We start from the raw sequence: 16,939 nt of genomic DNA, 5'->3' as shown, positions 1-16,939 counted from the left end.
AATCAGGGTACAACCTTAGTGTCAAACCTATTTGGCTAGATCAGCAGAGTTAATATATAGGTTAGATTGAAAGTAGATGTTTAGTTTAAGTGTATTGATTATGTATGTTTCAGTGGATGAGTCAAGATCATATAAAGGGTCAAAAGTTATCCTGTCTGTGATTTTACCTTGATAATTAAATATTTGTTGATTTTTGATAAAAACAAATTTGTAAGTTTGTGGGATCTTTTTTATAATGAAATATAATCAGATAGCAATGGTAGCTATTTCAGTGTATCACTTCCTGTTATGAAGCAAATGTATCCTGCTATTTCAGAATTTGTTTGTTCCATCTTTATTAGCCCTCATACCTGTATTTATGAAATTTGCCCTCTGTTTGACTCTGTTCTGTTTAACTTGCTAAGGTATATGAGCATAATGTTATGCATGACATTGACTAAGCACTAACTAATTTTGGTGGTGGTATCAATTGGATTTGAACTTTGTAATTTGATGATGAAGTATGTGGAAGATTAATGTCCATTTTTGCATAGCTGTATCAAAGGTGAAGGCCATAGTATGTTGGTAAGTGACATTCTATAACTGAGTAAAACCAGGGATCAGGTCAAAAATGCATTACCCATTGGAGATAACCATTGGTGTGTATATTGTTGTAGAGTAAATATTTTTATGTAAATTGACAATAAGCATAATTAGAGAGTAAAACAATATGTAATATTTAATCATTTTTAAAAATTTGAATATTTTTAAAGCATTTTACAATTACACTTGATAGTGAAAAGTATTAATTCAGCATTGTCAGTGTGACACTATATACATGTGAATCAGTTTTCACTTGTTGACACCAACTTTATTTCATAAATTACAACCTATTTTGTTACAATTTAAGTTAGGTCAAGGCTATCTTCGATATCATATATTAAGATGATACATACATATATGAAGAAGAAGAAATATATATGTGTTATTTCCCTTTTTGGATATGATAAACATATTTGATAGGTTATATTCAACTGTAAAATATAATAAAGCAACAACATTATACTAAATATCTATTTAATTTGATTATTATTATGCATACAATATAGATATACACATGATTGATGTCTGTGCATGTGTAATTAAACAACCTGGCATCTCATTGATCACTGACATTAATTTAAAATTTTAATTACATGTAAGTGTATAATATTTATAATTACAACTGTAGTTTTTATTGACAGGATTTTATGTAAAAAAAATCAGACATTTCATTGTTGATTATGTTTGGTAAAGAATATTACCCATTTAAGAGTATTTAATGTAAACTGACATCTCATTGGTCAGTTGCAATAACCTAGTTAGATTCTTTGACCTCATACCTTTTTGGTCACTTGTACTAAGATAAGATATGGTCGGGGATTTTACCTAATCAGGCCACTTGTTCTGATTTTTTATTTTGCACTGATGATATTTGCACTCCTAAATTTAATTTATGTTTATGTCAGTTACATTATTATTCCACACAGCTAATGTTATTTCTATATTTGCTCCCGTTTTCTTTCCTCCAAAGGTTTTGAAGGTACATGTATACAATTGCACTGTCAGTTAATATAGACATTGTAGTACTGGCCATTAAGATTCTCTGATTCCTAAACAGTTAAATATTGTTTTTAAAATTTAAAAAAACAAAAATGAAGAATTTTTGGGGTGTTTTTTAAATATATTTTTGTTGTTACAATAAATATTTGATATAACCTTTTAAAAACATTAAATCATTAACTTTATATATATATATATATATATATATATATATATATTATCATATATTTATTGATTTACTTGTTGAGTTAGAATAACATTAATATATTTAACAGTACTTGGAATCAAGGTAGTCTTATTTGGCCATAACATAAGATTTTTTGTTTCTCTTCTCAAAAATGTTCATAAAAGTCCATTTTCAATTTAATATCCTGATTGTACTGTTGTTTTTGTTTGAAATATCTTTGTGAAAACCTTTTTCTTTACAGGAGCACAGTTCTGTAATTCAATGCTAACTCAGTTATTTCACAAGTAATGTGTGTGATAGCTCTCTCTTTCTCTCTATAAAATAATAACAAAATAATTAATGCCATGCATTTTCCCTTGCATTATTAAGCATAATGTATGCCCCAATATCCAACAATTTTTAATGGTAAAGTGGTTAATATTTGCATCAGTAAAATGAAAGAAAGGAATGTTTGTTTAATGATATCTCACTATGGCTATTTGGTGTCTAATATATATATATATATATATAGTTTGACACTTGATTGAGATAGGGTGAGTTAGACAGGGGTAGAAAACCCACCCCTCCCAGGCTACTCCCACTGAAAAGCAGCAATGTTTATTTGTAAGCATTTTCCCATTGACAGGACTGTGCATACTACTTTATGCTTTCACATTCTGTGGTTGTGTGTTATACATAATTTTAATGGAATTCACATGAGTTAGCATTGAATATTTCAAGTAAATATGCCAGTAATATGAACTTTTGAATGAGAAACATGAAATCTGTTTTCTATTTTGACTGGTTATTAACTCTCTGAAAAACATACACTAGTGTTTCCCACTCCAAGTTTGGTTTTGTTTGTATAGAGTGATTTCCCTTGGTCTTGAATAACTAAATTTTGATTTTCATTTAATATCTTTCTAGTTTAGTGTGAAATCTTTTGAAATAAACAAAAAGAAGAAGAAAAACATTATATATTTTGTCTGGATATTTTACTTTTTGAAACTATAACACTAACATCTTTACCATACTAACCACTAATTGCTAAAATTACTAAACCATTTTTATGTATAGAATAAGAGTTAAAGTCCAATTTGTTTTATATTTATCTGGTAAATAACTGAGGGACAAATTTTTATCCTTGCTGGACATACTGATTTAAATATAGTTTTTAAATGATGTTATCAATATTTATTTATCACTACTGATATATATACTATATATACTATATATATATATATATATATATATATATATATTTATTTATTTATATACATACTATATATATATTTTTTTTTATTGCAATAAGTCAACTATTCTTGCTCAAAAGAGAAAGTAGTTTTATTATTAAACAAAAACTTGCACCATAATTGATATGACCAGAACACAAAAGAAAATGAATGTGTTTCCAGAATGGGAAAGAAAGTGAATATGTTTAACAGCACCCTGTTTGTTCAGTGACACCTCAGTGTGCAGTTTTTAACTAAGGCTATTGGGTAACTAACATCTGACCATTTCAACACTTGGTCTAGAAAGTTAAAAAAAACAAAAGGCTGCCACCCCAAAGGTTACTCCTACCAAACACGGCAAACAGTAGCAAGGGATCTCCCTATATGTACTTTCCAGTACAGAGGGCAGCACATCTACAGCCTTTGACATTTCTTTCGTGTGGCAGTGGTTGGAATGGGAGAAAATACCCTACTATTCAACCAAGTGTAATTGATGCTACAATTCATTGCATCTTAATTACATCAGGTCTACCACCAAACAACATCCCAATCCTGGCCTAATTAATGCAGTCAAATGAATTTTTATTTTATTTGTAACAAAAATATATAAATATTTACAATAAATAGTTTAGCCCCAAAATAAATAACATACACCTGTATGTATATGTTTTGTTGTTATGTCTATCCTGGCTAATGCAGAATTGTTTATATATATATATATATATATATATATATATATATATAAAATATCAAGATTTACAATTAATATTTTTTTCAAAAATAAATAAAATCTATATGATCTAGTCCTTTATTATTTGATGTTTGTTTTAGTGAAATAATTTGTCACAATTCCTTGAAAATGTAATTTAAACAATATTTACTTCCAGCTGAAGAAAAATCCACTTAGCTGCTTTTTGTATTACGGTATCTTGGAATTAGTTCAAAGAAACCTTAGAATTATTAATGATTTTGTTGCACTACAAAATAATATATAGTCTTAAGACAAAATTAGATTTATTGATAGTTTTAAGAGTACTGTAAATAACATCATTAAAAACAAAGTGTGTTCAGCATTTAAACTAGTTCAGAGATTTTTATACATTTATTTTGTGGTTGTGTTTTTATATAAAAAAAAAATATTTTAAAAATAAAATATTTGTAAAAACAAATTTCATTGTTACTTGTGTCCATCAAGTTAAAGAACCACATAAAATTTTAAAAAATGTTGGAACAGTGATATTTGTAACAGTTGTCAAAGCACATATTCAAACTGTCCCAAGCATGATATACTAAAAATATTATTGTGTTTGATTTAGTCTGAATATGAATTTAAAACATGAAATCTTGATCTTGGGAAATAGCTCATTGCATTTTGTTTTACCTTCTTTGTTTTCTATATGTACATATATTTTATAATACACAGTTCTTTTTCCACGGTGAGTTAAACTAAACTAGTAATCAGTAGGACTATATAATATAATATTAGATGAACTAAAATAAAATTTGAAAACTATGTTACAGTGTTGATAGGTTGGACATTAATATAGATTAATCAACTCCAGCTAATACAAACTTTTCATTGCATATATGCATAAATCAACTTATCTTTGACAGACAAATAATGTTTTAACATTTTGATTGTTGATAATTTGTGCTTTTTTGCAAATGTCAGAATATTTATATACATATAGATTCTAAGTGATAAGTAACTGTCCGAAAATATTTTTACAATATATTAAGATTGCTTCATTCAGAGAAGGTTTTGTTTGAAACGGAAATCACTAAAATAAAAAAAGTATAAAAATACATATAAACATAATTTATTATTACATTATTAAAATATAGTGGGGTTTTTAAAATTTAACCAACGTAGTCTTAGTTTTAAACTAGAAATTTGATTAATTGCTGAAATAGTTTTCTTTTCACTCGATATATTGAAGTTGTATATAAAACTTTTTTGGTTCACTAATACATGTAGTTACTTCATGGTTCATGCAAATTAGAATAGATGTTGCACTATTGTAACATAACATATATGCATCTGTAAAGTTTTCATATGACAATCGAACATACACATATATATCATATATCATATATAATATATATATATATATATATATATATATATATATATATATATATATATACTCACAAGCTAACCAGTCTCAAAGTATTCTACAGTCACTGAAAAATCATTGTTTTTATACCTTTGCATTCATCCATCTATTATTTGAGTTTGTCATTAAATAAAACACTTCTTCAATTTTTTTTCTTTACACATCTATTCATCCATTCATCCATCCATCCATCCATCCATCCATCCATCCATCCATCCATCCATTCATTCATCCATCCATCCATCCATCTTCTAATAATAAATACAATTCTGAATCAGCTACTGGTTTATTCCATCTGAAATATGTGAAACCCATTTTAAATATTGGGTTCCCCTAATGAAAACACAAAGGCCAGGAACTCATTACACAACTTGTGTATGGCATACACTGTCTAGTAACCATTTATCTCAGAATATATATTTAACAGTACCCGTAAAGTGGCTGCTTAGGTATCGGACATATCGTACACTGTATAATATTAGACAGAAGTGCAACATATCATATAGCCACATTAATGTTTTCTTTGTCTTGTCCTATGAATCTTTAATATTCATTTCCACAAACAGTCTAAATGACAGAACCATTATCTGTGATCAAAACCGTATCTTTGCACAGTGCAGAGTTGAATGGGCACTTTGGCAAAATAGTGGTTGATTCCATGAATCTATATCTAGTGCCTCACCTATAGGATGTCAGTCACTCTCGAGGAGATCCTTATCTGGACAGTAGATCCTTCCTGCATTGCTCAAAGAGGACTGCCACTTCCAGACTAGTTTACTAAATTAAAACTAGCACAGGGCAAAGCTCATTAGAATAACAAGACATCACATACCATACTATATGCAGTGTTTTGTTTAGAACATACAAAAAATTAAATTAAAATATTTGTCATGTACATTTTGAGCAGCATTCAACAATATATATCTATTAATATTTTTCAATTATTTATTTTATCATTCATTTATTTTTATTATATTTTAATTTTTCAGGGGACCATTGATCATAGTGCTTAAGTACAGTGTTCATAAAATATTTAAATTTGGGATGTAACTTCTATTGTGCTTTTCTTTACAAATTACTCTTGGTTTTTTTTAAATTTATAAATCTAAATTATTTCAAAATCTCTTCCTTTTCAGTTTTGACAGAAATATATTTGTATTAATTTTTTAATTAAAATTATTTTTGACCATTTTTATTGTGGAAATATTCTAATAGTACATTATTTTGGGAAACACTATTGTAGTTAGTCTTTATTTTAAAATTTTATTTCTTGTAACATTTAAAAAAAATTCAAGATAAAAATTCTGTTGCAGTTGAGGACAGTGATGCGAGCAGACGCCATCATCAAGAATAAAGTATGGGGCAAGATGAACCTAAATTTTAATCATTTCATTTTTTCATCACTGTACGAAATTTCATTTTGCATTAGCACCTCTGTGTTTTCACTTTTTTGGGTTAACTAATTTTTAGCCGTTATATTAGATTCAGACAGTACTCCGTTGCATTTGTGTGTAAAATTACTTAATTTGTAGATGGCAGTCATTAACATTTGTTACTTGTCTGCTTGTGTGTCTGTCTGTCTGTATGTCCGCTCAACTCCCAACTTAAAATGGCTGGATGGATTGTCATAAAATGTGGTGGACAGATGCAGAAAAAAACCCGTATATAGATTTATTTCCTTTATCAAAGTTAAAGGTCTATATATAGGTGACCAGTTAAAACACATTCATACTCTAATGACATATCACAGCCTTGATTAAATTGGTTTAAACTACATATAGATACATGAAGCTGCCACTAGGTCACATGGTTAAGGTAATTTATTCACAAATTTAATTATTTTTTTAATTTCTTCCCCCATATTGTTTAGTTTGATTGCAGACAATACATTCATACCATCATTGTCAACATCAAAAAGTTAGTTAAACATCAAATACTACAAATGTACATATATTTGATTTTGTTACATTAATATTAATTTTATTTAAACAGTTATTTTTCTGTTTAGTTTTAACCTAGTTTAAAATATTGTAAATATATATTTTAATATTTCAGATCATCAATTGCAGATAAGTTAATTATCTCTTGATCAAAATTTATTACACATATATGGTTATTACAGACATTGAATGGGTATAGTCTTCAGAATTTTATTATATTATATTTTGTTTTACCTCTTTTAATTTTTTCTCTCTCACATTTTTAGCTCACCTTTGACCCCCAGGTCATGAGCTTATATCATGGTGGATATTTTGTCTGTCATACATACATGCATACTTCAATCACATTTGTGTTTCATCAAAAGTAGTTTTTTTCTGTTTAAAGCAGCAAGGGTATGGGGAACTCATTTAACAGGCTCATTTATTCAAAAGAGGTTCAGACTTAATCTCTGACTTTGCCATTGACTAATTCTGGGACAGGAGGGAAGCAGTATCACATTTCAAATTGCTCATTGTTCAAAGTGTGAAAATTCAATTGACAACTTTAAAAATAAAGAAGTAATTATTCAACCTATTTTATATTTTAGGCATTGCAATTGGACATAGAAATTTCTAATTTGGTTGCCAGATAACCATCTTAGATTTTTTACAACTAATTGACACATTTCGTTGAAATTTTCTTCCAGTGTTTAATACCACACTGGGATGCTCTGCTTGTTTTAGAAACCATTATAGGAAATCTAAATACACTTTTAATTTTCCATAAGATGGTTTTAAAAATCTTGTTTTAATATATTTTTTCTTAAGACGTTTTCTAGCTTATTTGTGTCAAATAACACTTTGTGGGCTACAAATTTCTATGGCATGTTTTTATCTCTATGTTTCTATTATGTAATCATGAGGTATTTTTTTCAACACCACACATTCAAATACATAAACTACTTTCATATTTCATTCCTGCACTGTCTTGTATCTACACATGTTTTATAAAATAAATAGACAATTAGCAAAAGTAGATAAACTGTGAGGGTCAGGTTTATAATTTGCATGAACCATGAAAGTATTGATTCAAAAATAATTGAAATAAATAGATCTGACATTTATGTAATGTTTATAACATAGAATATCACCTGGAAATTTCCGTTTATTAGCTTGGATTGTAGTTACAACTTATAGTTTTCTTTGGGAATTATTCTTTGTTAGTATCTAACAATATATCAGTAGTTTTCTTTCTTAGCAAGGGTGTTTTTAAGGTGTTTTTCTTGGCATGTTGTGTCATAAGTAAAAATAAAATGATTGTTGGTATTTTCAAAAACTTTTTTCATGTAGCATGTTACTTGGAATTTTACATTTTTAATATCTCTTTTTTTAATGCATGGAAATGTGGGTTTTTAAAAATGATTTTCTTATCCTTTTTGGTGTGACATTACTTGGTGGTTATTATAAGTGATTAACCTTTTATTCCTTTGTTTTTTTGTACTTTAATTTTTCTCAGATTTTTCATATCTCTGTTATTACAAACAGAAATACATCATATCTTTGTATTGTTTATAATTTGACTAATAAAACTGAGTTGTATTTTAGTTTTAAATATAACTGTAAAAAATACTGACTATCTTTGTGCAGGGCACAACAAAACATTAAAATATATTAATATAATCTTTTTATTATTTTATTTTATAAAAATAACCAATAACAGTTATAACAGCTATAGTCTTGAATACATATATAATTTAATGATATGTATGTGTGTTTGGAATATATTTCATTAGCGTATAGATCTTTTTGATACACATTACATTAACTGTTTATTAACATTTGTAACATGTAATATAAACATGTGTTTCTGCAAAAATTATTCAAAGCAAATCTGGTATTTGCCAATATTTTATGCTACTTTCTTGTCAATGAAGTAGAATTTTCCTGACATTGATTCTTAAAATATTTCCATTGTAATTATATACATTTTTTTATTTACTAGTATTTGTACAAATATAAGCATACATTTTTCTTTTAAATCTTAATTCCAAAGGATTCAAGTGTCCAAATCTGCAGATACTCATGCTTTATGTGTTCAAATACCTTTTTCTTTCTTTTCTGTTTTTTAAGTAACTATTTAGCTTTGCAAATAATGTAAATTATTAGAGAATCATTGTGAAATTTACATTTTTGCATTGCTTTTTTACTTTACTTTAGATAATTCATTGGCCATTAGGTTCAGATCATGGATTGACAAATGTTACGTAAAGTTTAAATACTACTAATTACAACATTGTGATTTTTATTGGTCATTTCTTTTTTTGTAGTTTATATCAGTCTTCATGGTTATAATGTCATTGGGAGGCCTCTTCCAATAAAATTCACAGTTTTCGACTTTAAATGAATGATGTAGACAAAGAAAATGAAAAACGTAACAGAATGCCTGTTCAATGACACTGCAATACTTTCAAAATGGTCGTTTGGTGTCTAATATACAATTATTATGACATTTGGTCTAAAGTTCATGAGAGAAGACATGCCACTGAATAGCAACAGTAGACAGGACAGCTTAACCTTTAATGGGATTGGAATATTTCATTAGACCTCAGTTAGTGGAGATCAAATCTGACACATTCAGGCTGGGAAGTTAGCAGAATTCCATGCTTTCACCAATTAAAGATTTTATGTCTGAGGTACAAGAGTATGAAAAGAAATCCCAAAATATCTATTTTAAATAATTTTATGATTTCAGTAGCATCCTAAAAAACCTCACACCCTCAAATTTAAAAGCATACTGTCACAGATTTAAGGACCTTATTTCTCTAAAAATTAATAATAAATCAAAATTACATTAATTTTTACAGATCAAACCTAGCTATTGCATCACTTTAACTACACCAAGGTGGAATGAAATCCATGTCAACCCTCTCAGCAATATTAGTTATTGAATTATGGACCATTGCCATAATTCAATTATTTTTACAAAATATCATTAATAAATGGAGTATGGTGGTTACATAGATGGTTGAATAAAGTACATTTAGGGACAAATCAAATATATATTTTTAAGTAATACCTTGTTAGGCCATGTAATAGGTCAGTGAACTGTGATAATATGCCTTTAATGTCAGCCATCATTTTCAGGCTAGCATTGTGCCACAAAGTGCACCCTCTCTTCAAATAGAAAAAAGAAAGAAATGTTTTATTTAATGACACACTCAACACATTTTATTTACGGTTATATGGCGTCAGACATATGGTTAAGGACCACACAGATTTTGAGAGGAAACCAGCTGTCGCCACTACATGGGCTACTCTTTCCGATTAGCAGCAAGGGATCTTTTATTTGCACTTCTCACAGGCAGGATAGCACAAACCATGGCCTTTGTTGAACCAGTTATGGATCACTGGTCGGTGCAAGTGGTTTACACCTACCCATTGAGCCTTGCGGAGCACTCACTCAGGGTTTGGAGTCGATATCTGGATTAAAAATCCCATGCCTCGACTGGGATCCAAACCCAGTACCTACCAGCCTGTAGACCGATGGCCTAACCACGACGCCGCCAAGGCCGGTCAAATAGAAAAAGATACCTGTTGTTATTGCCACGTGGCTACTCTTATTATCAGTTAGCAGCTAACTGTGTCTTATAGTCACTTTTGCACATAGAAACTATAACACATATTAGTAATGGAATATGGGTTGGAACAGAAACAAATCCAGGTTTAGCCATGTGAAATGAGATGCACCTTTTTGTTATATGTATTATGAATCTGTACTGAACATATGTATAAATATCATGACCATGAATACTGACAGAAACAAAATTGAACATTTAACATTTACACGTGTGTATTTACAAAGTATTTGAATTTTTGTTGAATTCTAATACTCAAACAAATTATTAATCATTGTCTTTTGTCAAACAATTGATAAATTCAACCCATGGTCTGAATTGACTATTTAAATAATATATACTTTTTTAAAAATGTATTTATTTATTGTGTAATTTTTTATAAATGTCTGTCCGATAGAGTATGGCTGCCAAGAGGAATGCTGGCGTTCCATCTGCTATGGTTGCTAGGCAATCTCTCAATGATGAAGAACTGGTAAGCTTGTTTCTTTTAACAGTGGAGAGATAACTCAGTTTTGATATACGTGAGGGGTTTTTTGGGGGGGAAATGTTTCTTTATTATTACTTTATTTTGTTCTACTAATTCTTATGTGTCGATAAAATTCTGAATATGCTAACTTCTTTGAAAATGTTTTTAAATATTGCTTTGGTTTTTTTTTAAATAAATATTTAGCAAACAATCTAACCATTTTTAAGTTGTATTTCTTTAATATTGAAAATGTTGCAGCAGCTGAAATATTTATCATGTATATATTTTAATAATATAAATCTACCAATAAATATATATTTATGTACTGAGATATTTCAAAAGTTACTGTGAAATGAGTTCAATCTCATATGCACCACGTTGTGCAGTGTTAGACACTTTAAGAAATATTTTTTATTATGAGATATAAAAACAAAATTCTGCTTTTGGTGCCATCCAAAAACTGTGGCTATTTGTTTTGAGATATTTTATTGATCAAAAAAGAATCAAAAGGATTGCACAAGAGGCAGAGCCTATATAAGTGCTCTCCTAAACAAGATGGACATCAGACAATATTCATAATCATATATATCTAAAGCATAATAACAATGTCTAATGGCATAAAATATTTAACATAATTAATATCTTTTATATGGTAATTTTAAAGTCACTTTTGAATGCACCATAATTAGACTGTATGGTCTATTTTGTACATCTATTCTGGAGAAAAGGCACATATACAAGAAGACTGGTATTTTTGTACATGCTCATTTGTACTCATGGTTTCAGTGCCCTGAAACGAGTTTATAATCTCTTTAATATGTCTGATTTGTAGAAAATGCTCTTGTAGTATGGAAAACAAAAATGTTACATGGTCATTTTGACACTGACAGATAATGTACACTGGTAGATAATGTACACCAAGTGTATACATTTTGCAATCGATGATGAAGTTTACAGATGGTACAACAGTGCCGTTGGTAATGCTCCTGACCTTGGCCATTTATATGTCAACGACAGCAATTGCCATCGATGCCATCGTTAAGTTCGAGCCTGGTTTTCAGTACTAGGATACTGTTAAAATTTTTGGTACATTTTGATTTCTGTTTCGAATGCAGACCTGTCAACCTTCCCGAATTCCATTGAACACTTCCAGTATTTGACAAAGTTTCCCAGTCTCATGTGAGGGAAAACAAATCTACCGGGAATCTTTATTATTTTTTTTTTTTTACTTTGTTTCTTTTTTTTATTTTTCCTTCTAACCATTAACAAAAATTCAATCTACCATGGCTGTTTTCACTGAATTTAGGCATAATAACACCTCTGACTTGTAAAATGTCTCCACACTAGACTACGTAATGCAACTATCACATGTATGATCTTGTTTTGTGTGTGTGCTGTAGAAAATGCACGTGTACAAGAAGACACTGCAGGCGTTGATCTACCCGATCTCCAGCACGACGCCCCACACATTCGTCGTGTGGTCCGCCTCATCGCCAACGTACTGCTTCGAGTGCGAGGGACTGCTGTGGGGTCTGGCGCGACAAGGAGTGCGATGCACAGAGTGTGGCGTCAAGTGCCACGAGAAATGCAAGGACTTGTTGAATGCTGATTGTTTACAACGTAGGTTATCATTTTGGTCAAAACTGTTGTTGAGTATATACGTAATTAATATACAAATAGAGCAAGTGTAATTACGTTTTACCATGTATTCTCTACAACTAAAATGACACTTTGGTGTAAACTATAGAGATATTTACAAATTGTCTTCCAGTTAATCGTAATCAAATACGATGTCCAGTACCACTACAAAAAAAAAACCTTTTTAAATTAATTGTGTTTATATTTTCTCTTTACTGCACCCGGTGCAGTCATAAGATAATGATATTCTTGTCTTGTCTTGTAACAATGTTTGTAGATGCTGTTTCACATTATTATTTTTAATTTGTAATTGTCCTTTTTCAGCTAGGTCAAAACTGCCTCTTATCTTTTACTAATGCAAAATTCACTAGTGTAGTCAAGGTTACAACCCTAAAGCAAAATAATTTGACTTTCATTTTATATATCAGCAAAAATATAAAGTTTTACATTTGTGTTCTGTTTTTCTTACATTGAATTTGTTTTATATATCTGTAAAAAATTATTTTAATAATCACTTGAAATAGTTTATTACTTAAATATGTCATAAATGTATGTTGTTATTGATGCTTAAAAGCCAGAACTTAAAATAATAATAATAATATTAATAATAATATGTAATAAAATCTTTATTTATAGAAGGTATCTCAATTAGTTCTAGACTATTCTCCCCTGAGATCTTGTAACTAATTTATAACAATAATAAATCATCAACATATTACTTATTAAATAAAAGCCCATATATGTATTGTCTCCTTTTCCTGACTATTTTAAATATCAAGTTGAATCATGTTACATGTTATGTTCCTTGCTGTAAACAGGAGCAGCAGAGAAGAGTTCGAAGCACGGCGCCGAAGACAAGACTCACGACATCATCATGACGATGAAGGAGAGGATGAAAATACGAGAGAAAAACAAGCCAGATATTTTTGAATTAATTAGGTGAGAAATTAGTGCAAGATTTTCTTACATAAAGAAACATATATATATATATATATATATATATATATATATATATATATATATATATATATATATATACTAAACAAAATAAGAAACTTCCGCTAACTTTGCTTGAACATAACTTGATGAAAACAAACCAGGGGAATAATTGTTATATATGTGTTTAAAGAGTGTTCCATGATGCATCGTTTGGTGCAAAAATCATGGCCATAGGTTAACAGAAACTGGGAGAAATTTTGACCAAGTGTGGTAGGGGTTAAAAAAAAAAAAAAAACCCACTTAATAACGGGTATGACCACCTCTTGAATTGACCACTGCAGTGCATCGCAGGCGCATAGAATTGACTAAAGTGTTGATTTCTGCCTGTGGAATATTGTTCCATTCCTGAATGAGTGCTTGACAAAGTTCGTTGACATTAGCGGGTGGGTTGGGACGACACCTCAGTCGTCTGTCCAGACTATCCCAGACATGCTTGATGGGGTTGAGATCAGGACTTTTAGCGGGCCAGTCATCAATGAAATCAATGTTATTTGTCCTAAGAAAATTTACAGTGTCTCTAGCTGTATGAGAGGTGGCATTATCATGCTGAAAAATCGAGATGTTGGCGTTGTTATGGAACAGAGGAATGACGTGATGAGTGAGAATGTCATCGCGGTAACGTTGAGCATTTAAATTGCCATCAATGACAACTAGTGGTGAACGATAACCATGGGCAAAGGCTGCCCAGACCATGACACAACCCCCACCCCTGAAACGATCTCATTCAAGAACACAACAGTCAGCATAGCATTCATTTCTCCTACGGTAGATGCGCACCCTACCATCACCACGTTGTAAAGAAAATCTGGATTCATCCAAAAAAAAGAACGGTATTCCAGCTTCGCCGTATACAACGAGTGTGTACACGTGCCCAATTAAGACGATTTAGACGATGACGTTGCGTTAAAATGCATCCGACATAAAGGACATCGTGCATGTAAACCGTTCTCCCGCAGACAATTACAAACAGTTTGCCCACTGATTCGGTTATTATGAAGCCCTGGTGTGTTAGCAGCAGTAGCAGTGGCAGTTTGGAATCGATTGCGCAAATGCGTGTTCATGATATAGGGGTGGTCTTGACCACGCGTTGGAACACGCGGACGTCCAGTATGTGGCAAGTCGTTGGTGCTTCCTGTCGTTTGACAGGAAATTTTGTATCGCTCGACTAGAACTCCCAACATGCCTTGCAACGTCTTCTGTCAACATGCCAATTTACGCAAACGGGCGATTGGCATGCTTGATGTTGAACATCAAGCATGCCAATCGCCCTTTCGCGTAAATTATTAGGTATTCTTGGCATACTAAAAATGCTACAATGTAAAAAACTTTAATTTTTTTACAAATTTTGGAGCGTTTTCGTTCACTTGACAACAATGTCAGTAAGACAAGTAAAACAAATTGACCGAATACTACATGGGACATGTCGAACCATGCATGCACGTGCAAACTGAATTTCACGTTGTAAACGATTAACAGTGCAAAAATAATCGATAAAATTTATGAATCCTGATAATACAGCTCAAGGCTAATACTACCTATATAATTTCATTACACAATGAATTCTGAAACACAACAAATACTATATGTACAAATCGGAAGTTTCTTTTTTTGTTCAGTATATATATATATATATATATATATATATATATATACTTTTATTTAAATGCATTATTTTACATATAGTTCTTTTTTACAGAAACTTCATAGTACAGTGAAACCTGTCTAAACCGGACCCTGAACTAACCAGAATCCTGTCAAAACCAGCCAACTTTCTTGGTTCCAAAGTTTCTAAATTCTAAAACGTGACCCACTAAACACTGAATCCTTTCTAAATTGGATAAATATTAGATCCTTGACACAATCCAGTTTAAATAGGTTTCACTGTATTAGTAACCAGTAAATATATACTTCATTTGATAGGTAGAATTCATTAGAATTATGGCCCTTGGTCTCCCAGAATCGGAAAGGAGTAATTGTAACTATGTTATTACATATTTTGTAATTCTGTTTGACAATGAAATATGAAGCCTAAATAACATGTAACATTCTGATGTCAACAGGTCAAGGGAAGATAATTCTGATAATTATTACAAACACCGATTTCTGAATCTCCAAAACATTTACTTGTAATAATAAATATTGAGCTGTCACAATATACATTTAATTAGAACTTATTTTATTGCTTATAAACACAAAAGGATTGAGCACAAGTGTACAAAAGACATCATTCTTCTTCCTGCAGTTAGCAACCACACAGTGTATTTAACATCAATATTAATTTAGTAGATAATAGTTTAAATTTAAAAAACTAGGGTATTTAAATTGCAGAAAGAAATGCATGAAAAAAAGCTATTTTTATAATTGAAGTAGTGATACAAAGTAAAGAATATAAACCAGTAAATATTTCACATAGTTTTGCATATTGTTTATTAAACTTGATTTAAATTTATATTTGAATTTTATAGATTCTATTAAACAAAATAATGACATTTTAAAAGGGAAGCCTAGGGCATGGATTCGTTTTAGGGTCTTTGTTCATGGTTTTAAACTTTTAGTATCATATGCTATTAATCATACAGTATAACATAATGTTTTCTGGGTAAATTGCCTTTAATTTGGCACCATCAGTAGTCTTGCATCATAAAAGTACCGTTATTCCCTGAATGTAAGTTCACTATATTAGATACTTATTTTTATCAAAGTATTAAGAACCCACTGGTCTGTATTTAAGGAAGAAAATAACAAGTGAAAAGAAGAAAATATAATATTGACTAAGACACTTAACTCAAAAATGTGTTCCCCATGCCAGAATGTTTGCTACCATATACTCCATTGAATAGTTACAGCTGGAGTCTTATGTTGCTGAATTTTATGATTTTGAAAAAAGAAAGAAAAATGGAATGTCTTTTCACTGTATTATGTCATGATTACCCCTTCTTATGCCAGGCAAGTTTTTGGGGTAGATAGAAAGTCTCATTCTGGCCACATGAAGGCAGTCAAACAGAGCGTGCTTGATGGAACGTCCAAATGGTCAGCTAAGATAGCAATTACTGGTGAGTTGTGATTAGAGTGGTCTCCCCTGCTACTGGCCACCTCACAGAGAAGCACTTGATGTTGTGGCTTGTGTATACACTTCTTGTACTCTGCGTGTTGTCGTAACATATATATAGTCTACTAATGGTTTTA

General features: G+C 30.4%; 1 protein-coding gene across 8 annotated transcripts in view; it reads left to right on the top strand.

Annotated features, from left to right (window-relative positions):
- Positions 1-16,939, top strand: part of LOC121384461 (protein unc-13 homolog B-like) — a 254,702-nt gene that overhangs the window by 176,667 nt on the left and 61,096 nt on the right. For 7 of the 8 annotated variants that reach the window (XM_041514890.1, XM_041514902.1, XM_041514896.1 and 4 more), the window contains 5 exons: positions 1,553-1,561; positions 11,048-11,122; positions 12,517-12,736; positions 13,573-13,693; positions 16,700-16,806. In XM_041514890.1, the coding sequence (XP_041370824.1) occupies positions 1,553-1,561; positions 11,048-11,122; positions 12,517-12,736; positions 13,573-13,693; positions 16,700-16,806 (532 nt within the window). The remainder of the gene's footprint in view (positions 1-1,552; positions 1,562-11,047; positions 11,123-12,516; positions 12,737-13,572; positions 13,694-16,699; positions 16,807-16,939) is intronic. The other variant, XM_041514875.1, reaches the window with a different exon arrangement.

The sequence above is a fragment of the Gigantopelta aegis genome, chromosome 2 (genome assembly GCF_016097555.1).
Source record: "Gigantopelta aegis isolate Gae_Host chromosome 2, Gae_host_genome, whole genome shotgun sequence".
NCBI classification, from domain to species: Eukaryota; Metazoa; Mollusca; class Gastropoda; order Neomphalida; family Peltospiridae; genus Gigantopelta; species Gigantopelta aegis.
This window is presented reverse-complemented; position numbering and strand designations above follow the sequence as displayed.